At 39.7% G+C, this 27,418-nt stretch overlaps 1 protein-coding gene across 4 annotated transcripts; it reads right to left on the bottom strand.

Annotated features, from left to right (window-relative positions):
* Positions 1 to 26,997, bottom strand: LOC143040727 (uncharacterized). 4 transcript variants are annotated; one of them, XM_076212096.1, is made up of 14 exons: positions 26,916 to 26,997; positions 24,976 to 25,078; positions 23,407 to 23,595; positions 20,763 to 20,970; positions 20,387 to 20,558; positions 20,093 to 20,256; positions 19,819 to 19,982; positions 15,607 to 15,740; positions 10,802 to 10,914; positions 6,810 to 6,964; positions 5,967 to 6,159; positions 5,724 to 5,846; positions 4,424 to 4,567; positions 1 to 325 (listed from the first exon to the last, which is right to left on the bottom strand). In XM_076212096.1, exons 2-14 carry the CDS (start codon positions 25,062 to 25,064, stop codon positions 173 to 175), a joined length of 2,001 nt encoding a protein of 666 aa, XP_076068211.1. In that variant the 5' UTR covers positions 25,065 to 25,078; positions 26,916 to 26,997; the 3' UTR covers positions 1 to 172. The 4 variants fall into 4 exon arrangements, with proteins under 4 accessions (XP_076068211.1, XP_076068210.1, XP_076068213.1 ...); XM_076212095.1 differs by lacking the exon at positions 26,916 to 26,997 and adding an exon at positions 26,726 to 26,899; XM_076212098.1 differs by lacking the exon at positions 26,916 to 26,997 and adding an exon at positions 26,722 to 26,867.
* Between the last annotated feature and the right edge of the window lie 421 nt (positions 26,998 to 27,418).

Raw genomic sequence — 27,418 nt, forward strand, 5'->3', positions numbered from 1 at the left:
CCTCCCTCTCTCTCTCTCCCTCCCTCTCTCTCTCTCTCTCTCTTTTTCTCATCTTGGCTCCTCCTGGATGACAGGTCTCACACATCGCCCTGGGTCAGAAGCAACCCAGCAAGACACAGCATACTGTATTTTTATCCACTGCCAAATAATGGAGTTCCTTTCATACACTATCTTACAATTCACCCTGGTTGTCCTTCTCATTGTATGATATCCAATCCAGGCTAATGGGTGCAGAGAGCATGGCATCAGAGATAGCGAAGGCATCACAAAGGGCCAGAGCATGTGGACCCAGAGAACGGCACAGCTGGGAGGATACTTCAGAAACCTGCAAAGAGAAGGTATGTGCCTGAACATACATACTTATATATACCAAAGACTTTTTTCCCCCTTATACAGGAGGTAGCCAAAAAAACAAAGGCATAGAAACTACTCCCTCCCATTCAATCCCCTACATACTCCACTCCCCTCTACCCTCTTCCCTCCCTCTTATCTTGGCACCTGCCTGAACATACATGGGCTAAGTATATGTACCCCTGTACAAACCAATCATATTCATAAAAAAATAAATAAATAAAGGCATAAGAGGGTCTGGCTGGAGTTTTCCAACCAGAACACTAAGGTTTGGGTCTTTTAATGTGTGTGGATGTGGTACAGATGTGAGTAAAAGGAAAGAGATAGGCAGTATGTTTGTGAGAAGAAAGATGGATGTGTTGGCATTGAGTGAAACTAAGATGAAAGAGAGGGGCAAGTTTGAGTTTGGGAGGGTGTTAAGAGTGAAGAGATCATGAAAAAAAGGGGTGGCTATACTAGTAAGTGAAGAGATAGGTAAATGTGTGGTGGAGTGGAAGCTTTCTTCAATGTTAATCTAGGATGAAAGTGAAACTGGGAAGGGAGACATGGGTCTTTGTAAGTGCATATGGGCCTGATAGTGAGAAGAGTGTAGAGGAAAGGGAGGCTTTTTGGATAGACTTATATGAGTGCATAGAGGGTTTAGAGAGGAATGTCAATGTAGTGGTACTGGGACATCTCAATACTAGGGTGTGAGATGAATCAATAAATGGAGTAGTTGGGAAATGTGGAGTGTCATGAAAAAATTGTAGTGGAGAGTTGATGGTGATGTGTCTAGAGCTGATGATAGCTAACCATGTTTAGGAAGAAAGTAAAGCATAAGTACACATGGGAGAGGGTGGTAAAGGTGGTATATGGGGCCATTTATGGACTATATAGTGGTACTCAAGAGAAGAGGTGGAGTTTGGGATGTACATGTTCATTTTTTGGTGGAGGGTAAGTTGAGAGTGGAGGACAGATGGAGAAAGGAAAAGGACAGAAAGTATGGAGGTGCTTAGAGTAAACTGCTCAAATGAGAAAGAAAAGGAGGAGCACAAGAAGCTGAGAGAACAGTAGGAGGAGGGAAAGGATAGAGTAGAACTAGTAGTGGAGGAATGGGGATGGTTCAAAGAGGGAGTCACAAAGTGTGCAAAGATGGTGTGTGGAACAAGGAGGATGGGAGGAAATAGAAGGAAGGGTAGTGAGTGGTGGAATGAGGATGCAAAGAAGGTTGTAGAAGAGAAGAATCGAGCATTCACAGATTGATTTCAAAAGAGGACGAGAATTGTATGAGAGGTAAGAAGAAAATAGAAGTAAAGCATAAGATAAAGGAGAGGAAATGTGAAATGGGGTAAAAGTATGACAAAGTTTTGAAAGTAATAAAAAGATGTTTTGGAAGGAAATTAAGAGAGGAAGGGGATGTGAATTAAGTAGAGAAGAAAAGGTACAAGGTTCAGATGGAAAGATAACAATGGAAGAAACAGCAGTAAGAAAATGGGCACAGTATTTTAGGGAGTTGTTAAATGTGAAGGAGGATAGGGAGAGAAAGGTAGTTGCAATGGGAAGTGCTAAGAAAATGATAGTGAGGAATGAGGAAAATAGAAGAGAAATAAGGAAAGATGAGGTGAAAGCAGTTATTAAAATGATGAGAGCAAGTAAGGCACCTGGGTTTGATGAGTGTTATAAGTAGCGTTTAAAAAAGGGAAGTACAGTGATGGTGGACTGGGTGGTGAAATTGTTTAATGTTTGTCTAGAAGAGGGTAGAGTACCAGAGGACTGGAGGATTGCCTGTATAGTTCCAATTTACAAGGGAAAAGGGGACAAGTGTGAGTGTAGTAGTTGCAGAGGAATCAGTTTGTTGAGTGTAGTTGGGAAGGCTTATGGTAGGGTTTTGACTGAGAGGATTAGGAGAGGAACAGAGGGAATTGGTGAGGAACAGTGTGGGTTTAGGACAGGTAGGGGTTATGTGGATCAGATTTTTTATATAACACAGATATGTGAGAAAGCTTTATGAAGAGGTAAGGACATTTTTTTGGGCCTTTATGGATCTGGAAAAGGCTTATGATAGGGTAGACGGGAAGGCACTGTGGGAGGTATTGCAGTTAGTTGGGAGGGTGTTAAGACTGGAAGAAAGGTTTAAGAGCAGTCAAGAGTTTTAATGAGATTAGTAGAGCCCTTGTTAGAATTAGAAATGGAGAGAGTGAGTGGTTTGAGGTAAAGGTAGGACTTTGCTAAGGATGTGTTATGTCAAATTGGCTGTTAAATTTATACATGGATGGGGTGGTGCAAGAGGTAAATGCAAGGGTAATGGGCTGGATATTGGAGATGGTTGAAGAAAATAGAAAAAAATGGAAGATAAGCCAGTTGTTGTTTGCTGACGACACTGCGCCTGTAGCAGGAGAGGAGGGACTAAGAAAGTTTGTGATTGAGCTTGGGAAGGTGTGCAAAAGAAGTTAGTTCAAGATAAATGTGGGTAAAAGTAAGGTGATGAGATGTACAAGGGGAGAGGATGGTAGCAAATTGGAAGAGTATTAATGGAGAGAGACTAGAGGAAGTGGATAGTTTTAGATACTTGCATGTGAATGTGGTGGGAAAGGAAGGAGTCAAGGTAGAATATAAGTTGAGAGAGGCAAGTAAATGCCTTGGAGGATTAAATAGTGTAATGAGAAATAGACATTTGGGAATGGATGCTTAGAGAAGATTGTATGAATGAGTGATTGTGCCAACAGCACTGTATGGGGCAGAAACACGGAATATAAGAGAGGAAGAGTTTAAATGTGTTCGAGATGAAATACCTGAGAAGTATGGTAGGGGTTACAAGGCTAAACAGTGAGAAATGAGGAAGTGAGGAGGAGAGTGGAGGTGGAAAGGGAGTTGGGAGATAGGTTTGATTGAAAGAGTTTTGGGATGGTTTGGGCACATGAAAAGAATGAGTGAAAATTATTAAAAGAAGTGTGGAAGGAAGAGGTGGAGGAAGTGAACATGAGGGGATGACTAAGGATAAGATGGATGGATGAGGTAAAAGGGCCATTGGGAAAGTGGGGAATGTCTGTTGAGGAAAGAAGGGAGAAGACAAAAGATAGGGGTGAGAGGAGAATGGTTGTGTATGGATGATACTGTGATGCATGGAAGGGAGTGGGTGGGGTGCAAGGGGATGGTATTTTGACACAGCCTGAAGGGATTTCTCCCCATCTTCTCTTTTTCTGCATAAAGGGACGGGGAGGGGGGTCACCTATTAGATGAAGTGGCCTTGCTGTGGTTGTGCTGTGTCTTGCTGCATTGCTTCTGACCCAGGGCAATAGGCAGGATGCAGGGATGACCTGTCATACAGGAGGAGCCAAGAAATGAGGGAGGGAGGGACAGGTGGTTAATGGGAGTGTAGTGGGTGGGGATGAAATGGGTGGGAGTGGAATTATGCCTTTTGACTTTGGCTACCTTGTAAGGGGGGAAAAGCCCTTGGTGTATGTATGTATGTGGAAGCATGCTAATCATAGGTTTAAATGTTCTTTAGACATTCTGTTCAAGTATGTTATTGTTACATGGTATACTTAAGTCATACAAGTTATTTAATTTTCCCTTAATTTTTTTTAATTAATATGTTTATTTATCTATGTACCCACACATGTATCTGTGTGTGTGACATGTGTTAACATATGTGTATGTGTGTACATAAGATACAGAGTACATGATATTACAATGTCCCTCACTCACTCCAGAGCTCCACAAAATCTCATCATTGACTCATGACTGACTGAAGCCAAAGAATCTTGTGGTCAGGATGTCAAACAAGTAAAAATGTGCATGAGCATGATAAAGTAGGTGATTAGAAGCCAGGACTTGTCCCACAAAAGGGAGATGCTTGGGAATAACCAGTAGTATTACTGGGGGGATCTTGAGGTGCTATCTTCACATGTTCTAATCTAAGAAAGAGTGAAAGGGAAACATGATGAGAATGAAAAGGGCGAGGTTTTTCCCGTCGCATACCTAGCCACTTTGCTTTGCGGGTAACAGATGATTGGATGGATAGATGGAGCAACTGCTTTTGTTTTTTTCCTTAAACATAAATCTCCATACATGACTCCTGACTAAGGCTTACCTGGGTTGCCGATTCCACAGAAAGTAGACCTTGTGTGATGAAGGAGGCTAGATTGTTTTCAAGAATGTCAATGAGATACAGATGGTAAAGCTGCATCAGCACAGGTTTCAAACTATCTTCACAAGTCTCCAAAGTGGCTCCAAACTGTTAGGGTAAAAATTTATGTATGAAAGGCAAGAAGAAAATTCATACATACATATACCAAAGGTTTTTTCCTCCTTACAAGGGAGGTAGCCAAAAAACAAAGGCATGAATTCCACTCCCATTCCATCCCCACATACTCCACTCCCATTCACCCTCTTCCCTCCCTCTTATCTTGGCTCCTCCTGAATGACGGGTCATCCCTGCATCTTGCCCACTGCCCTAAATATGAAGCAGTGTAGCAAGACACAGCACATCCACAACAATGCCACTTCATTTAATTGGCTACCCCTCTCTCTGTCCCTTCATGCAGAAAAAGTGAAGATGGGGAGAAATCTCTTCGGGCTGCATCAAATTATTATTCACACATACTCCCTCACCCCCCATTCCCCATCCACTTCCTTCCATGCATCACAGGATCATCCATACACAATCATTCTCCATTCACCCCTATCTTCTCACTGTCTTTCCTCAATAGTCATCCCCCTCTTTCCCAATGCCCCTTTTACCCCATTCATTCATCTCATCCTTGGTCACCCTCTTATGTTCACTCCCTCCACCTCTGCCTTCCACACCTCTTTTACTAATCTTTCTTCACTCATTTTTTCCATGTGTCCAAACCATCCCAATACTCTTTCATCAACCCCATCTCCCAACTCCCTTTCCCCACCGTTCTCCTCCTCACCTCCTTGTTTCTCACTCTATTCAGCCTAGTAACCCCTATCATACTTCTCAGGCACATCATCTCAACATACATACATATACAAGGGAGGTAGCCAAAAAGGAAAAGGCATAAAATCATTCCCACCCATTCCATCCCTGAATACACTCCACACCCCTCCACCCTCCCTCTTATCTTAGCACCTCCTGGATGACGGGTCATCCCTGCACCCTGCTCAAACACATTCAAATTCCTCCTCTCTTCCTTTCTTATGTTCCATGTTTCTGCCCCATACAAAATATTTATAAAAAAAAATCATCTTGTATCACATATGCTACTTCAAATGTTCTTGCCTAAACATCTTGCATTATACATATGATATAACAACTACAATTTTTTTCTTCAAATAACCTGATTTGTGTTATCACATGTATAATGGTTATACTAGTCATACACAAAGCATCCAAACTCCCTTCTCTGAAGTGAAATAACATTTACCTGGTCTGAGATGAGCCTTTCTCCAAAGGCCTTGGCAGCACTCTGGACAGTGTCAGACTCCTTAAGCATCCAAGTGTCAAAAAGATGTTTTTTCCCAGCTGCAATCATCTTCTTGCCCAAAGTCTGTTGAAATAATTATAAAGCTTTCAACTATATACATATATAAGAAAAAAAAATTCATATAATGTGTCAACTTTCACATGTACTTTCACCTAAGATCTTTGACTTGTAGACAGTAGCTACCTTGAATACAATGTTCTCTCTCTTAATCATAAGATTGTGTAGGAATTCAAGGTTGTTCAGATCTTCTTCCATTTCCTTTTCTGGCAGAGGCTTGAAAACAGTTAGACGTTCCTTTGCAACCTTCTGCATGAGCACGCAATTGTCTCCTTCAGCAGTCATGGCTGCATGGGCCAAGCCATGGAAGGTTCCAAACCTGTGAGAATTGGCAAGATATTATGATGCACACCCATTTGTCTGAAAAAATTACTCATTATTCTCTTTGGTTTGCTTTACTTCATACATACATACAAAACAAGTCTCAACCCATCCCCCGCCCCCATTTTTTTTCTCTCTCTCTCTCTCTCTCTTTCTTTCTCTATGGGGGAGATAGCCCAGTCAAAGCACATACTCACCCTACACCCATCCAAAACCAATTCATTGCTCCTCCCACCTTAGCACCTTGTTTACCTAATGATCCCCAACACATTCCTTGTATATTATATATATGTACTTGTATTGTATAGTTATTATATATTGATTTTATTATTGTCATTGTATATTCATTTGTGCCTTTTTGTAGGAAAACCAAGACGAATTGTGTATGCTTCCCCACGCTAAGAAGCTTAGCGTCAGTTAGTCTTGGTCTCTTCTCCAATGTGAGAGCACGTATTATCTCTGTAGTGCTGTACAATTACATGTACTAATTTATCCATACTCAGTGTTTCATTGGCCACTCCTATTACACAGTCCCTAAAGTACTTACTGCTTATGACTATACACCCAGTACCCCAGAACAGGTGTTAAATGGTAATAAATGAATAAACAAATCCTGAAAGAAAAAAAAAATAAAACTGTTAGATTCACCTGTTGCAAGATAAGTAACCTTGGCCTCCACAACGTTCCCTGCTTACTGAGACCACCTTTTCTAAATTCCAAGATGCTATAGGTTTGATGGCACAACACATGGTCACTACCTCAGGGTGTTCTGACCCATCTGCGGGTTGATTGGCCCAGCGTCTCTGTAACAAATAATAGGCTATGTACTGACAGTATTAATATTCTCCATTGTTGAGAAACATACATACATATTACAAAGGCTTTTTCCCCTCCTTATAAGGGAGGTAGCCAAAAAAACAAAGGCATAAAAACTACTCCCACCCATTCCATCCCTATCACACTCCACTCCCCTCCACCCTCTTCACTCTCTCTTATCTTGGCACCTCCTGGATGATGGGTCATCCCTGCATCTTGTCCACTGCCATGGGTCAGAAGCAGTGTTGCAGGAACAGCACATCCACAGCAAACATAATTATAATAATAAATGATGACAATAATAATAATACATATATCATTCTATATACAAAAAGGTTTTTTTCCCTTGTAAGAGAGGTAGCCAAGTCAAAGACACATATCTACTCCTATCCACCACCCTTTCCCCCCTTTCATCTTAGCTCCTCATGGATGACGGGTCATCCCTGTATCCTGCCCACTGCCCTGGGTCAAAAGCAATCCAGCAAGACACAGTACATCCACAGCAAGACCACTTAACTTAATCAGTAACCCCCCTCCATAAATATCATTATAATAATAATACATACATATACCAAAAGGCCCTTGCCTCCTTATAAAAGCATGACCAAGTCAAAGCATACATACATACATACATATACCAAAGGCTCTTTTTCTCCCTTATAAAGGGAGGTAGCCAAAGAACAAAGGCATAAAAATCACTCCCACCCATTCCATCCCTATCACACTCCATACAAACACAAAACCTATCCCACACCCATTTGTTGTCCTTCCTTTCTTAGCTCAGCAACACACAGCACCTCCACAGCAGGACCCAACAGATAAAGATGGTTTACTCCCACTACTTCATTTCATGGTAATCCCCTACACTCTGATCCACTCAAGACGAAAAAAATACAGAATAGACATGAAGAAATCCCATTGGGCCATGTCATTTCTTCATCCACTTACAACCACACTCCACTCACACCTACTGATTGTCCACTTACTCAACACACATCCAATATCCCTTTCATCCCATCCATCCATCCACCTCATTCTCAGTCTTTCCCTCAAGCTCCCTTCATCCACCTCCATATTCCTCACTCCTTCTCCTTGTCTTTCTTCACTTATTCTTTCCATATGCCAAACCCATCCTAGTATTCTTTGATCAATCCTATCTACTGACTCTCTGCCAATGCTCTCAGCTCTTACTCTATCCATCCTCATAACCCCCACCATTTTTCTTAACCTCTTGAATACAATGATGCATATGTATGCATCATGAGCCACGAGTGGAGTATATGAGGGTGCCGGCATCGGCTTCCTGATTATATTCATTTTGTAGTTGCAGCTGAGTGACCCCCATATTCTGTGAACAGGCTTGATCACGTTTTCTGTTGATATGGTTTAACGTCACAAACTCCCCCTATCTGGAGGCTAGGACGGTGCCCCTTACAGAGGCCTTTGTAGCGTGGAATTTAATGAACCATGCCCTTGGTTCAACTTTGCCAGTGGCAGGACTCGAACTGCCATTCCCTCGACCTTCACCACAAGTGATGACACCCTAATCCACTAGGCCTGCGAGCTTCCTGTTTTCTGTGACATTATATTTATTAAGGGTGAAAGAGAATGAGTATAACAGCAGTAACTTTATATTGTGATGCATCATTGTACATCAGGCAACCTGACATGCGCGCAAATATTTGACTCGTATTGAAGAGGTATCTCATGTTTAAGTTCTTCTTTTCTGCCTCTTTGATTCCAAATCTACTCCATATAGCATCACTGGCACAATCACTCCCTCATTCTGTCTTCTCTTTACATTCATCCCCAAAATGTGCAAACCACAGCAGATTTAATGGTTATTGTTTGTTAAGATATTTCTTTAGAGAAATATGGATGCTATGACTCAATGAAAAGTCATTTATATATCTATATACAAAGGGCTTTTTCCCCCTTATCAGGAAGGTAGCCAAGTCAAAAGGCATGCACCCACTCTCATCCACCATCCTTGCCTCCCTCTTATTTTAGCTCCTCATGGATGGAGGGTCATCCCTGTCTCCTGCCCACTACCTTGGGTGTGAAGCAATGCAGCAAAGCAATGAAAAATAATAATAATAATTGGCTCAAGAGTATTGCGTTTAGACACATGGAAAGAATGAGTGAAGAAAGATTAGTAAAAAAGGTGTGGAAGGCAGAGGTGGAAGGAGTGAACATGAGGGAATGACTGAGGATAAGATGGATGGATGGGGTGAAGGGGGCATTAAGGTAGTGGAGGGGAGTGGAATAGGTGGGAGTAGCTAAATGCCTTTGACTTGGCTACCTGCCTTGTAAGGGGGAAAAAACTCTTGGTATAATAAATAGATAGATGGGCTCAAGTTTTACTGACAACCAACAACCCCACATCAGCTGACAACGGTTCTTGTGCCCTCCAACTAATCTTAGAAAGAAACTTCTCCTACACTAAAGTTTTACAAACAGGTGATTTTTTAAGCCCTTTAGCAATACATTCATACATACATACATATACCAAAGGCTTTTTCCCCCTTACACAGGAGGTAGCCAAAAAGAAAAAGGCATAGAAACCACTCCCACCCATTCCATTCCCTACATACTCCACTAACCTCCACCCTCTTCCCTCCCTCACATCTTGGCACCTCCTGGATGACGGGTCATCCCTGCATCCTGTCCACTGCCCTGGGTCAGAAGCAGCGTTGCAAGACACAGCGCATCCACAGCAAGGCCACTTCATTAATTCGGCGACCCCCCCTCTCCGTCCTCTCATGCAGAAAAGGAGAAGACGGGGAGAAATCCCTTCGGGCTGCATCAATTTATTTCTCACACACTCCCTCATCCCCATCCTCCACCCCCTCATGCATCACAGCATCATCCATACCCAACCCTTCCCCACTCACCCCTATCTTCTGTTCTCTCCTGTCCTTCCTCAACAGACATTCCTCTCTTTCATAATGGCCCCCTTACCCCATCCATCCATCTCATCCTAGGATGCCCCCTCATATTCACTCCTTCCACCTCTGCCTTCCACCCTTCTTTCACTAATCTTTCTTCACTCATTCTTTCCATGTGTCCAAACCATCCCAATACTCTTTCATCAACCCTATCTCCCAACTCCCTTTCCACCCCTGTTCTCCTCACCTCCTCATTTCTCACTCTATCCAAAATCCCTTGGTATATGTATGTAAAAAAAAGTATATACATATATATATGTATAATATATATATATATATATATATATATATATATATATGAAGACATCCTGACAGGTTGTAAGAGGAGTAGAGGGAAACACACAAGTAGAACAGGAGTTTATTCCTTGACTAGTTTCGCACAGTGATGCTTCTTCAGAAAGAATGGTTTGCATTACAGAATAACTGGTATTAAATACAAAAAATATTAGGAGAAAGAGGGTATAAGGGAAGGTCACTTCCTATTCATGGTGGCACGAAATCGTGCGGGTTGGTCGGACTGGCGCTCCGTGTGGTGCACCAGTGGAAAACAACAGGACATCTGTTCACTCGTAGCACCACACGGAGCGCCAGTCCGACCAACCCGCACGATTTCGTGCCACCATGAATAGGAAGTGACCTTCCCTTATACCCTCTTTCTCCTAATATTTTTTGTATTTAATACCAGTTATTCTGTAATGCAAACCATTCTTTCTGAAGAAGCATCACTGTGCGAAACTAGTCAAGGAATAAACTCCTGTTCTACTTGTGTATATATATATATATAATATATATATATATACATATATATACCAAGGGATTTTTCCCCCTTATAAGGGAGGTAGAATGTATTAGTAACAAATGGGAAGAATATATTACCTTAACATAATCAAGGCCAAAGTTAATGGCATAAGTGCGGGCAAGGAGTGGTACAAGAGCTCTCTGCTGGAGTTGGTACTGCATGATGGCCATGTCAGACTTACCAGTTGGACCTGTATGTACAAAATTCTCCATTTAATTACATATATACATGCATATACCAATAGCTTTTTCCCCCTTACAAGGGAGGTAGCCAAAAAACAAAGGCATAAAATCCACTCCCACCCATTCCATCCCCTACATAATCCACTCCCATTCACACCCCTCCCTCTTCTCTCGGCTCCTCCTGGATGATGGGTCATCCCTGCCTCTCACCCACTGCCCTGAGTCTTAGGCAATGTAGCAAGACACAGCATATCCACAACAAGGCCACTTCATTTCATTGGCAAACCCCTCTCTCCATCCCCTCATGCAGAAAAAGAGAAGACGGGGAGAAATTCCTTTGGGCTGCATCAAAATATCATTCACACATACTCCCCCATCTCCCACCCACTCCCTTCCATGGATAACATCATCATCCATACACAATCATTCTCCACTCACCCCTACCTTTTGTCTTCTCCCTTCCTCCCTCAACAGACATTCCCCTCTTTCACAATGCCCCTTTTACCCCATCCATCCATCTCATCCTTGGTCACCCTCTCATGTTCACTCCCTCCACCTCTACCTTCCACAACTCTTTTACTAATCTTTCTTCACTTATTCTTTCCATGTCATCCCAATGCTCTTTCATCAACCCTATCTCCCAACTCCCTTTCCACCCCAACTCTTCTCCTTGCCTCCTTGTTTCTCACTCTATCCAGCCTAGTAACCCCTAACATACTTCTCATGCATTTCATCTCAAACACATTCAAACTCCTCTCTTATGTTCCATATTTCTGCCCCATACAGTACTGCTGGCACAATCATACAGTTTCCTCTTAGCATCCATTCCCAAATGTCTATTTCTCATTACACTTTTTAATCCCCCAAGGCATTTACTTGCTTCTCTCAATCTACATTCTAACTCCACCTCCACTCCTCCCTTTCCCACTACATTTGCACCCAAGTATCTAAAGCTATCCACTTCCTCCAGTCTCTCTCCCTTAATACTCACTTCCAATTTGCTGTCACACTTTCCCTTTGTACATCTCATCACCTTACTTTTACCCACATTTATCTTCAACTTCCTTCTTTCACACACCTTCCCAAACTCTGTCATTAACTTCCTTAATCCCTCCTCTGATCTAACTACAAGCAGTGTCATCAGCAAACAACAACTGGCTTATCTCCCATTTTTCTCCATTTTCTTTAACTATCTCCAATCCCTGACCCATTACCCTTGTATTTACCTCTCACACTATCCATGTACAATTGAACAGCCAAGGCGACATAACACATTCCTGGCGAAGTCCCACCTTCACTTCAAACCATTCACTCTCTCCATTTCTAATTCTAACATGGTCTCTACTACTTTTGTAAAAACTCTTGACTGCTCTTAACAGCTTTCCTCCTATCCCATATATCTGTAATATCTCCCACAGTGCTTTCTTGTCTACCATGTTATAAGCCTTTTCCAAATCATTAAAGGCCCAAAAAACATCCCTACCTTTCCCTAAATCTTTCTCATATATCTGCCTTACCACAAAAATGTTATCTATGCAACCCCTACCTGTCCTAAAACCACATTGTTCTTCACCAATTACTTCTATTCTTCTAATCCTCTCAATCAAAACCCTCCCATGAGCCTTCCCAACTACACTTAACAAACTGATCCCCCTCAAACTACTACACTCACACTTGTCTCCTTTCCCCTTGTAAAGTGGAACTATATAGGCACTCCTCAGTCCTCTGGCACACTACCCTCTTTTAGACAATCATTAAACCTCATCAGCCAGTCCATCATCACTGTATCTCCTTTTTCTTTTTTCTATACACTCTACATGACATCCATCCAGACCCAGGTGCCTTACCTGCTCTTATCATTTTGATAACTGCTTTCACCTCATCTTTCCTTATTTCTCCTCCATTTTCCTCATTCATCACTGTCATTTTCTTAGTACTTCCCACTGCAACTACCTTTCCCTCCCTATCCTCCTTCACATTTAGCAACTCCCTAAAATATTCTGCCCATCTTCCTCTTACTGCTGTCTCTTCCATTATCATCTGTCCATCTGCATCTTTTACCTTTTCTTTTCTACTTGATTTGTCTCCTTGTCCTCTCTTAATTTCTTTCCAAAACAGCTTTTTATTACTTTCAAAATTTTCTGTTATACTATTACCTTATTTCACATTTGCTCTCCTCTTTCCCTCCTTTATCTTATGCTTTACTTCTCTTTTCTTTGTACCCTTCATATAATTTTCTCATCCTATTTTGTAACCAATCTGTGAATCCTTGCTTTTTTCTTCTACAACCTTCTTTGCTTCATCATCCCACCACTTACTACCCTTTTTTCTATTTCCTGCCGTCCTCCACCACTTACTACCCTTCTTTCTATTTCCTCCCATCCTCCTTGTTCCACACACCATCTTTGCACACCTTGTGACTCCCTCCTTGAACCATCCCCATTCCTCCTCCACTACTAGTTCTACTCTATCCTTCACTCCCTCCTACTTCTCTCTCAGCTTTTTTTTGTACTTCTTTTCTTTCTCATTTAAGCAGTTGACTCCAAGCACCCCCATACCTTCTGTCCTTTTTCTCTTTCTCCATCTATCCTCCACTCTCAAATTACCTTCCACCAAAAAATGATCTGATATTCCCCACTTTCTTCCATTAAAACATACACATCCTTAACTTTTTCTACTCTTCTCCAGGTTACCACTATGTAGTCCATTAAAGCCCGATCTTCCACCCTTCTATCCACCACCCTCTCCTATGTGTATTTATGCTGGACTTTCTTCCTAAATACTGTATTTATTATCATGAACTCTCTTGACATCTCTACCATCAACTTTCCACTACAATTTTTTCCTGGAACTCCACACTTCCCAACCACTCTGTCTATTGATTCTTCTCCTCTCCTAGCATTAAGATCTAATATCACCACATTGACATTTCTCCCTAAACCCTCTATGCACTCATTTAAATTTATCTAAAAAGCCTCAGTTTCCTCTGTACTCTTCTCACTACCAAGCCCATATGCACTTACAAAGACCCACGTCTCCCTTCTCAGTTTCACCTTTATCCACATTAACCTTGAAGAAATCTTCCACTCCACCACATGTTTACCTATCTCTTCACTTACTAGTATAGCCACCCCTTCTCTCCCTCACCCGCTCTTCACTCCTGACACCTTCCCAACTACACTCCCAAACTCAAACTCACACCTCCCTTTCAACTTAGTTTCACTCAATGCCAACACATCCATTATTCTTCTCACAAACATACTGTCAATCTCTTCCCTTTTACTCTCATCTGTATCACACCCATTAAAAGACCCAAACCTTAGGGTTCTGGTTGGAAAACTCCTCCCAAACCCTCTTATGCCTTTGCTTTTTTTTAGGAATGTCCCCTTTGGGGCTACAGAGAGTAGGATGCCAAGTCCTATCCCCTCCCCATCCCATTTTTGTCACCTTTCACAACTCAAGTGGGACCACTTGGTGGTAGTATTCTTCTCCCCCACCACAGGGTTCAGCAAAAAAAGGAAACGAACATTAAGAGAAGTGGTACAGGACAGTATTAAGAGTGGGGGGCAGCATAACAGAGGGAATATCCCTCTGTTATTTAATTACACATAAAGAATATTTTTTTTTCCTTTTTCAAATCACAAGGACTATCTAGATTCTAGATTTTTTTCTTTCTCTTCCACCAACAGCACCTTTATCTCATGAGCAGTGGTCACTACCCTACCCACCAATGATGACATCAGACTCAGAATAATTATACCTTTAGTCTTGGTTCTCTCATGCAGGGGACCTGCAGCTCCAAAGAATCGGGCAAAGACCACAAATGTGGTCTCTCAAGAAGAAAATATCTACTAACATTTTGTGTACTAAGTAGTGTGAGAGGGCATGTTTTGAGTCATCTATGTGGTGATTGCATCTGGTGTCTTTTTTTTTTTTTAACTGTACTCTCAACATAGGCAGGCTAGCACGATTTTTGTGGCTTAGAAGTATTCATTCTTCTAGGTTTGTGTCTGAGGGTATAGCACTTAATTTACTATGAATGGAAATCAATGGTCATGAAGATAGTATATGCTTAATAATTCATTAACATGGGACGCTGGCTGGCTAAACAATTTAGATCAAGGCCCGGGTAGAGTGGGTGCATATTACATGTATACTACACTGAATTTACTGTTTCGAAATGTCCATTGTTAGGATGCTTTGTCCTAGTCCCTCCTGAGAGTGGGAGTTTGACATTAATTTGAATCAAACCTGTCTATCTATATACCAAGGGCTTTTTCTCCCTCATAAGAGAGGTAGCCAAGTCAAAAGGTGCGTACCCACTCCCACCCATTTCACCACCATTCCCCTCCCTCTCATCTTAGCTCCTCATGGATGATAGGTTATCCCTGTATCCTGCCCACAGCAGGAATCAAACTTACTGAAATAATACTTGTTAGGCCTTTTGTCCACCCCTACTAGTTATGCTGCACTTTAAGTGGTTAACACTGCTCATCAAATAAAAGAAGGGATGATGTCAAGTGTTCATTAGACATCATATTTTTTTGGATTTGTTTTTATAACAATATCATTGCCACAAATCTGGCTTTGAAGCAAATTATTTGCATTAAAGCAAAATTTTGAAGAGCAAATGCCCATATAGTGAAATTTACCTTTACCAAGTCTTATTCTTTAACCAATAAAGCAATAGGTTATCTTACCAACTGTTAATCTAGTAGATGCATAGCGCAGAGCAATGGTAAGAGAAGCTTTGGCACCTCCCATGGACATACTTGCAATGCAAATACGACCAGAGAGCAACTGATCAGCTACAGTCAGGAAACGTGCACGTGCCCTGCCAAACCATAAAAATATCATAAACAAATTTTCTAATCTATATCTGGTCCACAGTGAGGAAGGTGGGTGAAGAAGGCACATATCTGGGTTCAAGTTGATTACTGACAAGTTTTGCAATATGGGTTTTTCACTTCCTCTGAAAAAAACCTTGTGAAACTGTTCAGAAATTGACTGGAATCTAGATTTATGTCTTCTTCACCCACCTTCCCCAACTTGTCTGTCTCAACATTATACAATATGTTTATTCTAGGAAAAATGTATATTAGTTATATGAGGGATACATTTGCTTCTTGACTCAAAATCAACAAGACAACTATTCTAATTTCAATACCAATTTTCTCATAATCCCAAATCTGTGATATGGATACATACATACAAACAAACACATGCAATAAAGGTGGCTTTCAATTACTTGGATGAAGTGATGGTAAAAAAAAATATTAGTCACACTGATAAGACCAAGATTGGAGTACACTGCAGACTATGGGCATCCAGTACAAAAAAGAATATAAAGAAATTAGAAAGAATCCAAAGAGCAATGACAAAGATGGCCCCAACACTTTCAAAGTTGACATACAAAGATTGTCTAAACTGGTATTACCAACCCTGGAACAAAGAAGAGAAAGATGAGATCTATTGGTGATTTACAGAATCATGAAAGGCATGGAAGTCCTTGACAGAGAAGACTTATTAAAGTGGGATAAAAGAAAAACAAGACGACATGAAAAGAAACTCAAAAAGGATAGTTACAGAAAAGATCTGAAGAAAAAAAAAGTTGTTCACACAGAGTGGTACATATCTGGTACAAATTAGATGAAACAATAATGTGTGCAAACACCATACAATAATTTAAGAATAAACTAGATGCTGAGAGATACAAAGACGGGTCACTACCAGCATAGCTCCCCTTCCTGTATAATACAACTAGGTAAATACATATACTAGTACCAGTGTTGGTCATTAGAAATAAGGAGTAGAAACAAGGTGGAAGAGTCATGTTCTCGGATAAGAAAAACTTAAATGTGACAAAAGTTACATATGAATAGAACAGGGTAGAGATGATCTCAATAAGAGTTAAAGCTAGCGACATGAAAAGCATAAATTTTGCAGTGATTTATGTGCCCCCAAAAATGAGGTCTTGGAGAGAGATTATTCCAAAATGTTAGAGGATACAAGAAATTCATTAAACAAGATGCTGAAGGATGGAAATAAAGTGGTACTCATGGGAGACTTTAATAGCAAAGAAATATGTTGGGAAGAGATGACAGTGAGAGGTGGAGATGATCAATAGTGAAATGTATTACTCAATATGACTATAGATCATACAATGACACAATGGGTAAAAGAAAACACTAGATTTAGAAATAATAAAGAACCATCGAGACTCAATTTATTATTTATGTCAGAATCTGAAATGGTAGACAAAATTGAATACAAGACACCAATTCCAAAGAGCGACCACATACTACTTGAGTTAGAACTAAAGGAGGAAATATATACTGTATAACGAGAAATGAGAAACACAGAAAGGGAAGACTGATGTATAGTAAAATGGACTTTGAGAAACTTATGATTTTTTTTTTTTTTTAATGAACTGGGAAAAATTCTACAAGGAAGAAACACAAGTGGAAGAAAAATGGATTATTTTTATGAAAATCTACAAAGAAGGAGCGAATAAATATGTCCCATAACAAAAACAGGAAAAAGTGTATATAAAGTGCTGGTTTAATAAAAGGTGCAGCAAAGTGAAAGACAGAAGAAATAAAGCTTGGAAAAGATGGAGAAAAGACAAAAAACCTAGAAAGTGGCAAATATATATTAATTAAAGGAATGAATATGTAAAAATATGTAGAGAAGAAAAAGAAACTATGAAAAAGACATAACAGAAAAATGTAAGGATCAGCCAAAACTATTCTATAGATATGTAATGGTAAACTAAAAAAAATAAACAGGAAATACTGAAACTATGCCAAGGGAATATGGAATACACAGACGATACAGAAATGGCTGAAGTCATGAGCAAACACTTCAAGTCAGTTTTCTTTAGAGAAAAAATGCAATATCGGGATAAAGGGAGAGAAGTGAAATCCCCCCATTAGGGAAATAAGAGTAACACAGAAAGAAATAATGGATCAACTAATGAACCTTGATGTCAGGAAATCGCAACTACAAAGATGGCCCCAACACTATCAAAAATGTCATATGAAGAAAGATGGTCAAAATTAGAACTACTGACTCTGGAACAAAGAAGAGAAAGAGGTGACTTGTTGACCATCTACAGAATTATGAAAGGTATAGAAGTCCTTGATAGAGAAGACTTACTAAATCGGGATAAGAGAAACACAAGAGGACATGGAAAGAAACCCAAAAAAAGACAGTTATAGAAAAGACATGAAAAAAAAGCTTTCCCCATAGAGTGGTGGATGTATGGAACATACTAGATGAAACAATAGTGTGTGCAAAAACAATGCAAGAATTTCAGAGCAAATCAGATATGGTGAGATACAGATATGGTGAGCCAATGCATGCATACAAACATACATATACCAAAAGGCGTTCCCCTTTTAAGAGAGCAGCTGAGTCAAGACATACATTCATTCTTCACTCAACCCACACCCATTCAAAACTTTTGTCAGTCAGCAGACTTCCCTCTAAATAACATACATATACCAAAGGCTTTTTCCCCCTTAGAAGGGAGTTAGCCAAAAAACAAATATATAAAATCCACTCCCACCCATTCACCCCCCTCCCTCCCTCTTATCTTGGCACCTCCTGAATGACAGGATATCCCTGCATCTTGCCCACTGTCCTGGGTCAGAAGCAGTGTCACAGGACACAGCACATCCACAGCAAGTACACCTTATTAAATCTGCGACCCCCCGTCCCCTCAAGCAGAAAAAGAGAAGACAGGGAGCAATCTCTTCGGGCTGCATCAAATTATTTTTTTCACAAATACCCCCTCATCCATCCCCCACCCACTCCCTTCCATGTATCACAGCATCATCCATATACAACCATTCTCCATTCACCCCTATCTTCTGTCTTCTCTCATCCTTCCTCAACAGACATTCCCCTCTTTCCCAGTGCCTCTTTCACCCCATCCATCCATTTCATCCTTGGTTGCCCTCTCATGTTCACTCCTTCCACCTCTGCCTTCCACAACTCTTTTACTAATCTTTCTTCATTCATTCTTTCCATGTGTCCAAACCACCCCAATACTCTTTAATCAACCCTATCTCCCAACTCCCTTTCCACTGTTCTCCTCCTCACCTCCTCATTTCTCACTCAATCTAGCCTTGTAACCTCTATCATACTTCTCAGGCACCTCATCTCAAACACATTCAAACTCCTCTCTTATGTTCCATGTTTCTGCTCCATACAGTGCTGTTGGCACAATCACTCCTTCATACAATCTCCTCTTAGCATCCATTCCCAAATATTTATTTCTCATTACACTTTTTAATCCTCCAAGGCTTTACTTGCTTCTCTCAATCTATATTCTACCTCCATCTCTACTCCTCCCTTTCCCACCACATTCGCACCCAAGTATCTAAAACTATCCACTTCCTCCAGCCTCTCTTCCTTAATACTCACTTCTAGTTTGCAGTCATCCTCTCCCCTTGTACATCTCATCACCTTACTTTTATCTACACTTATCTTCAACTTCCTTCTTTCACACACCTTCCCAAACTCTGTCACTAACTTCCTCAATCCCTCCTCTGATCCTGCCACAAGTGCAGTGTCATCAGCAAACAACAATTGGTTTATCTCCCACTTTTCTCCATTTCCTTTAACCATCTCCAATCCCCAACCCATTACCCTTGCATTTACCTCCTGCACCACCCCATCCATGTACAGATTGAACAGCCAAGGCAACATAACACATCCCTGGCAAAGTCCAACCTTTACCTCAAACCATTCACTCTCTCCATTTCTGATTCTAACACAAGCTCTACTACTCTCATAAAAACTTGACTGCTCTTAACAACTTTCCACCTATCCCATATATCTGCAATACCTCCTACTGTGCCTTCCTACATAAAATATAACAAAATATATATATATACATATATTACCCCTTGATTTTAGACTGGAATTCTCCCTCCTCTGTAACGTCACTGTATTTATTCAGTAGATTTTCCCTTGGAACTCGGACATTATCGAAGAAGAGTTTAGCATTATCTACTCCATTGAGGCCCATCTTGTGGCCCATGTCCTCCACTCGTACCTTTGGCATTATCTGAAACAAGTTTTGGGCCTTTAATACCATCACTACACTCGCTCTTAATGATATGTAGAAAAGATTCTCAGAGGTCTTTTGAAACATTATAAGCACCAGCAAACACTTACCTCAAGGTTATTATCTCTAATCCTAACCAAGATCCCATGAATTCCATGGTTGACTCCATCCACAATGAGTTGTGCAAAAACAACAATATGCTTTGCGTGAACAGCTCCATTTGTAATCCAGTACTTTTGAGCCAGAGGGTGAGGAGTGTTCACAATAAACTCATCTGCAACATGTTCGTTTTAACACGGGTCATATGTATGGTTCTAAATACATCAACACTTCTCATAAGTATATGTAAGAGCCTCACATAAATTTTTTCATATGCCTGATTAAAAATGCAACCAGTCACTCACCTGTTTCCTTATCGTATATTGCAGTAGTTTCCATTTCTACTGCATTATTTCCATACCCCAATTCAGTCAAACCAAAGCAACCAATATCATCCAAGGTATCAATACCCTTCAGCAACTTTTCATGATGACGTTCAGTGCCCAACTTAAGGACAGTACCCCCAAAAAGGTTGAACTATTTGAGGAAAGAACAAAATCAAATAAAATTAAGTCACAAAAGTTATCTATGAACTACATATAAAAGTGCAGTGGATAAATTATAGAAAGTAAATACATAAATCTTGAATGGAACAAGACATGAACAACCAAATTAAAATCACAACTTTCAAAAAGTGGACAAGGTTGTCAAAAAGAAAATACATATGCAATGAAACTTCACCTGGACTGTCATTTTTGTTGTCATTGCTGGATCAATGATTGCAGCCAATTCATGGGCAGCAAAGATACGCAGAGGGTTGTTCCAAAAATCTAAGACTGAAATGAATCCAGCATCACAGATACGCTTCAGTCTTGCCAAGGCAATGGCTCGTTCTTCATCCAGAGGAATGTTGTACTTGGGAACCATAACTGGGTCACTGATAAACTCCCTGAAAGAATGTATACTTTAGGTTAATAGAGGGAGGGGGGATGGAGGACAAAAATAAAATAAATAAATAGATAAATAATAAAATTAATAAAACCTACAGGTATTGACTACATAGTTATATGCCATCAATACTTTAGGATCTTGGTACTCTATATGGACCAGTCATCTAGTATTTTTATATATTCAGAGACAAATCTCCACTCACAGAAGAATGCTGTGCCACTATTGAACTGTTACGTCTCCTGATTTACACAGTTCTTTTTAAATCTCTCCTTTACCTTCCTAGGACTCCACCTCTTTTCTCATGATCTTGTGGTCAGGTAATAAGTACTGCCATCAACATACCAAAGGAGAAGCTACTGTTATATGCAATACAAATAATACATACATACATATACCAAAGGCTTTTTCCCCCTTACATGGGGGGGTAGCCAAAAAGAAAAAGGCATAGAAACCACTCCCACCCATTCCATTTCCTATATATTCCACTCCCCTCCACCCTCCCTCTTATCTTGGCACCTCCTGGATGATGGGTCATCCCTGCATCCTGTCCACTGCCCTGGGTAAATATTGCATTTTTTAAATACTTTTTATGATTTAATTACTTTCACACATCAATTTATTGGACAACAGGGAGGGTCATTGGCATATACAATACAAATTTGACCCTATGGGTTTGTATCAGTAACATTTCTAGCATTGCAACAAAAGATTTAGGACTGACATTTGTTACACAAATATCTTGAAATGGATATGTGCATTGGGTGGCACCTGAGAATTTCTTTTACAAAGGATTACAAAGGCGGAGCATGCCGACAGGAGACCTTTTGATCCATATCTAGGTCGGATGCAAAAAAAAAAAAAAAAAAAAAAAAAAAAAATCATTAATAATAAATAAAAACTATAATAATGTAAATAACAAATAAAATACATAAATAAATGCATAGGTATAGTTAAAATAATAAACAAACAGGTAAATAGTAAATAATAATAAATTGACATATAACTAATAATAAATGAAAATCAGACAGACAAATTATAACAAAACAAAAACAAAAAATATAAGATAAATTATAATCATTACAGCATCTTACTTAGGTATTTATCTAAATGATTCTTAAAGCTTCGAAATGAACTACATTGCACTACCTGTGCAGGAAGTTTATTCCATTCATTAACTAAACGGTTGGCAAAGTTGTTTCTACCTACTTCCAAATTGAATCTATTTCCGGACAGTTTGAGACCATAGTTTCTTGTCTGATTCTCATTCAATGTGAAAATTTGGTCACTTTTGATGTTGTCAATTCCCTTTAAAATCTTAAAGACCTGTATCAAGTCACCTCTGAGTCTACGCTTTTTTAGGGAAAACAGATTCATGTGCTTTAGTCGATTTTCGTATAATTTATTTTTGATATTTGGAATCAGTTTTGTAGCTTGCCGTTGTACTTTTTCCAGTCTGTCAATGTCTTTAATGAGATTCGGTGACCATACGGAAACAGCATATTCCAAATGTGGACGAACTAACGATTTATATAGCTTGTTAATTAGTGATGGACTTTTGAAATCAAAAGATCGTGCAATCAGTCCCAGAATCTTATTTGCTTTCTCAGAGGCTGAAATACACTGCTTGGATGATTTGAGGTCGTTTCTGATAATTACGCCGAGATCCTTTTCACTATCCACTTTTGTTAGCGAACTTCCGAATAACTTGTAATCGTACTGTTATTTTTACCAATGTTCATAACCTTACATTTACTTGTGTTAAATTTCATTAGCCACTTTTCAGACTTCTGCTGTAGCTTATCTAAATCTTCTTGAATATCTAATTGGTTTGAGTGATCATTTGCCACTCCGCACAGTTTTGTATCATCAGCAAATTTGGAAACAGTAGATTTTAGTCCATGGTCTATATCATTTATATATACTATGAATAGAAGTGGCCCAAGAACGGAACCCTGAGGAACTCCACTTGCAACACTTTTCCATCCAGAAGTTTTTCCATTTAAAACAACTCTCTGTTTTCGACCATTCAACCAATTACTAGTCCAACCTAATAGGCTACCACTTATTCCATGCAAAGCTAATTTAGAAAGTAGTCTTTCGTGTGGGATGGTATCAAAAGCTTTTGCAAAGTCTAGATATATTAAATCTATATTGTTTCTTTTGTCATAATTCGAGATACCTGTGTTGTAGAATTCGAGTAAGTTAGTCACGCAAGAACGTTTCCGTCTGAAACCATGCTGGCTATCATTTATCAAACGGTTACTTTCTAAATGATGTTCAATAGCATCTCTGATGATAGTTTCCATTATTTTTCCTACGATTGAAGTCAAACTTATCATTTTTTTTTTTCCATATCAGTCATTTCCCACAATGCAAGGTATATAGGCATAGGATAGAGAAATCCATTTGCTTAAATTCTTGACTATCTACTCACCTGAACTTTGCCCTCATTTCCAGGTTATCATGATCCAAGAGTTTTGTCATTGCATCTAAATTGAAGGCAGTGTTGGTGAGAGCTGCTCGTAGCTGCTCTGGAGGATTTCGGTTGGTCAATGACACTCTATCACTCGTTTCTACAGCAGCTGATGCAGCAGCAGAAGACTGATATCTGACAAAGGTCTTCCTGTTTCATGAAGATAAAAAATAATATATTACAGATACAAATATTTTGGTGTGGATGCCTACAAAGAGTATGAATTACTCAATTCATTGCCTTAATTCTTTCCTGACCTACAGCCCACAAAGAACTGGCAACAACCATTTGGTTTGGCCCACATCATTCAAGGAAATGATGTTATGTTGCTGTTTGGATAGGATGAGAGCAGGGCAGTGTAGGATGAGGTGTTCAGTGTCTTCCATGTAGTGATTGCACCTAATGGAATACCTAAACACAAAAATCAGTCTCATACAACAGTTCTATGCAAGAACCCTTGAACCTGCCCATCCCTGAACCACACATAAGCACAGCCCACTGAATGTGAAATAAAAACAACCCCATATTCTACATAAACATCTGAAATAAACTAGACCTGTTGAGTCTCAAGCTGTGGGTTTTTCATTTAGTGAAACTTGTGAAGTGGATAGTTTTAGGTATTTGGGCTTGCATGTGGCAAGAAAGGGAAGAGTGGAGATAGAGGTAAATTGTAGATTGAGAGAAGCAAGTAAATACCTTGGGGAATTAAAAAGTGTCATAAGAAATATGTATCTGGGAATGGATGCAAAAGGGTGAGTATATGAAGGAATAATTGTGCCAATGACATTGTATAGGGCGGAGACTTGGAATTTAAGAGAGGTAGAAAGAAGTTTAAATGAGTTTGAAATGAGATGTCTGAGAAGTATAGTAGGGGTTACAATGTTGAATAGAGTGAGAAATGAGGAGAGCAGGGGTGGAAAAGATGTTAGACAGGGCCGATGAAAAAGTATTGGGATGGTTTGGATACATGGAAAGAATGAGTGAAGAAACATTAGTAAAAGAGGTGTGGAAAGCAAAGGTGGATGGAGTGAACTTGAGGGGACTACCAAGGATGAGATGGATGGATGGGGTGAAAGTGGCTTTGAGAAAGAGGGGTATGTCTGTTGAGCAAGGAAGGGAGAGAGCAGGGGATGGGGGGGGGTAGGGAGTGGTTATGTATGATATTTTGATGCAGTCTGAAAGGATTTCTTCCTGTCTTCTCTATATTATGCATGAGGGGACAGAGAAGGGGGTTCACTGATTAAATGAAGCAGCCTTGCTGCAGATGTACTGTGTCTTGCTGCATTGGTTCTGACCCAGGGCAGCAAGTGGAAGATGGGGATGACCCTTCATCCACAAGGAGGTAAGATGAGAGGGAGGCAAGGGTGGTGGATGGGAGTGGAATGGGTAGGAGTGGGTGCATGCCTTCTGGCTTGGCTACCTCCCTTAAAAGGGGGAAAAAGCCCTTGATACATAGATAACGATCAACAATATAATTAATTTCCTAGTGCATTTTCTTGTATTAATAACTCACACTCAAGTGTATCTTACCTCCCAGTAGTAATGAAGTGTCTTGTAAGACCCCAAGGTCTCATTCTTGAAACCCTGGAGACGGCAGCCTGAAGTGCAGTGGTACTCATTTTTCCTAACAATCCTGTAAAAATCACATTTTATAAAATTGTTACACATGTTCATACAAAAATACCAAAGTTTATTTTACATTCACTTTTCAATCTAGTCAATCATTTTTTTTATTTGCTTGATTAATTAGCTAATTGATTTTCAATCAAGGACAGTGGTAACTAGGAAATTTAACTCAATTTGCTCCTGGGGGCTTTTTAGTTATAATAAGTATGAATTGCAGTGATTTTTTTTCTTTCAATCTCAAAATCAATGTATTAAGTTCACTACATGATTTATGGAAATTTTCAAGAATTTTGTAGATGTCATTTGTGATTATCCAGTGATATCTCAAGTTAATCATGATTCTCCTATGTCATATTTCAAAGACAAAAACCATCACAATATTTTTTACTATCTCATAAGGAATAAACATTTTCATTCTTCATGACAACATTGCACTAAAGAGGTAGAGTCATAGAGATAATAAAGGAAAGCTTTACGGGAGGTAGTAGAAAGGAGGAATAGTATGAGTGTGTTGATTGTCACTCGAAACAACTGTGGATAAGTACGCCTACCCAGTAAGTAGGAAGCCCTTGGTTTGAGTCCCAGGCAATGTCAGTTTTCAATGACACCTTTTCATATCTTACATGACATAGTGAGGAGGATGTACAGAATGAATGGTAAAATTTCAGAATCACACAAACATGGATATTTAACATGAAGTTTACATTGCCTAATATATCCTAACCTACCATAACAATTCCATAGAAAAAATAAATCTTTGAAATATAAAAACTAAAGAAATGAAAAGTGTATTTGTGTGATACTAGAAGAATACCAAATGAACATATGTGTACACACCCAGACTGGCACTGAGAAGCAGGGGCCTTAAGGGGGAGATGTACAGGGTATCACTTAGGGTAACAGTGGCATAATCAGTAAGCACGTCTACCTGGCACGTATGAAGCTTCGAGTTAAAGTCCCAGGTAGTACCAGTTTTCAGCAACACCATTCTTACACCCTAAGACTAAGTCAAAAGTGACCAGTAATCCTTTCTGAGTGGAGATTAATCTCCCATAATTATAATAAGTGAATATGGTGTGGCTCTAAATCATGGGGACTATGATCACTATCGCTTAAGTTCCTAAAATATTTACTATACATGTTCTACGCAGTTAATACCCCAAATTGGAGGACCACCTTAAATCTTTAAAGTATCTTGAGAACCATCATATGCCCAGATGTAACAATTTACACCCATTTTTGCAACAAAATCCAATCAATCATTTTTTTAAAACTTTCCTTACCATATGATATGATCTTGAAGACTGAAGTCAACAGCCAAAAAATTAATGACCTAATTCTAATTGTCAAGAATATTTATAGCAGAAATTTTTTTGTTTTCAGACACAGAATAGCCAAGTGCATTAAAGAACCATAAAACTTCTCAGATATATAGTCACAACCTCAAGTTTTCATAACTACTGAATACTGTACTTGATACTTTTCTTATCAGACCATATATTCCTACTGCAATACTAAATATGTGAAGAAACTTCATCAGAAAAACTAATCACCTCATATCACTCAAATTAACATTATTTACGGAGAAAGTAGTTAAATATCTGAAAAATAAATACATAAAAAATACGAAGCAAAATGTAGTCCTACTACCTACTTGCCCCTTTATCTTTCTTCTACCTCACTCTTACGTTACGTATGAAGTTGATCTTACTAGTAACCAGTGCCAACTTTAATCACGTGATCACCGTGGAGGGATAGAAGCTATGAAATTACTGCATATTAATGCAGTGCATAAGGAATTCTTCCCTTGGCTGCCATATCATAAAGACCGATTGCATTATTACCTTGACTCTCCTACTTTCTACAGTTTTCCCAACAGTTGTTTACAACTGCACTACGCAACCAGGTGATAAACATAGAAAACCAAATTTGTAGGGGTGGCTATAAGTAACATCAATGAAAAAAGAGAACGTCAGATATACAGTATAAATACAAAATGTAGAATGTAAAGCATGCATATATAAAAAATATAGGTGAACATAGAGGGAACAGAGGACAAATATTAATCAATCGCTAGGAGCAGGATTAAGTATATGACATCTACTCAGTTTTCAATCGTGTCTGTGTGAATAATATTTTGACGCAGCCAGAAGGTATTTCTCCCGTCTTCTATTTTCCTGCGTGAGGAGACGGAAAGGGAGATGGCCGATTTAAGTGAAGCGGCCTTGTTGTGGACGTGCTGTGTCTTATTGCATTGTTTTTCACCCAGGGCAGTGGGGGGGATACAGAGGTAACCCGTCATCCATGAGGAGCTAATATGAGAGTTGGAAAGGGTGGTGGATGGGTA

This window comes from Oratosquilla oratoria, chromosome 29 (genome assembly GCF_046742065.1).
Source record: "Oratosquilla oratoria isolate Oo_2021 chromosome 29, ASM4674206v1, whole genome shotgun sequence".
Lineage (NCBI taxonomy): Eukaryota > Metazoa > Arthropoda > Malacostraca > Stomatopoda > Squillidae > Oratosquilla > Oratosquilla oratoria.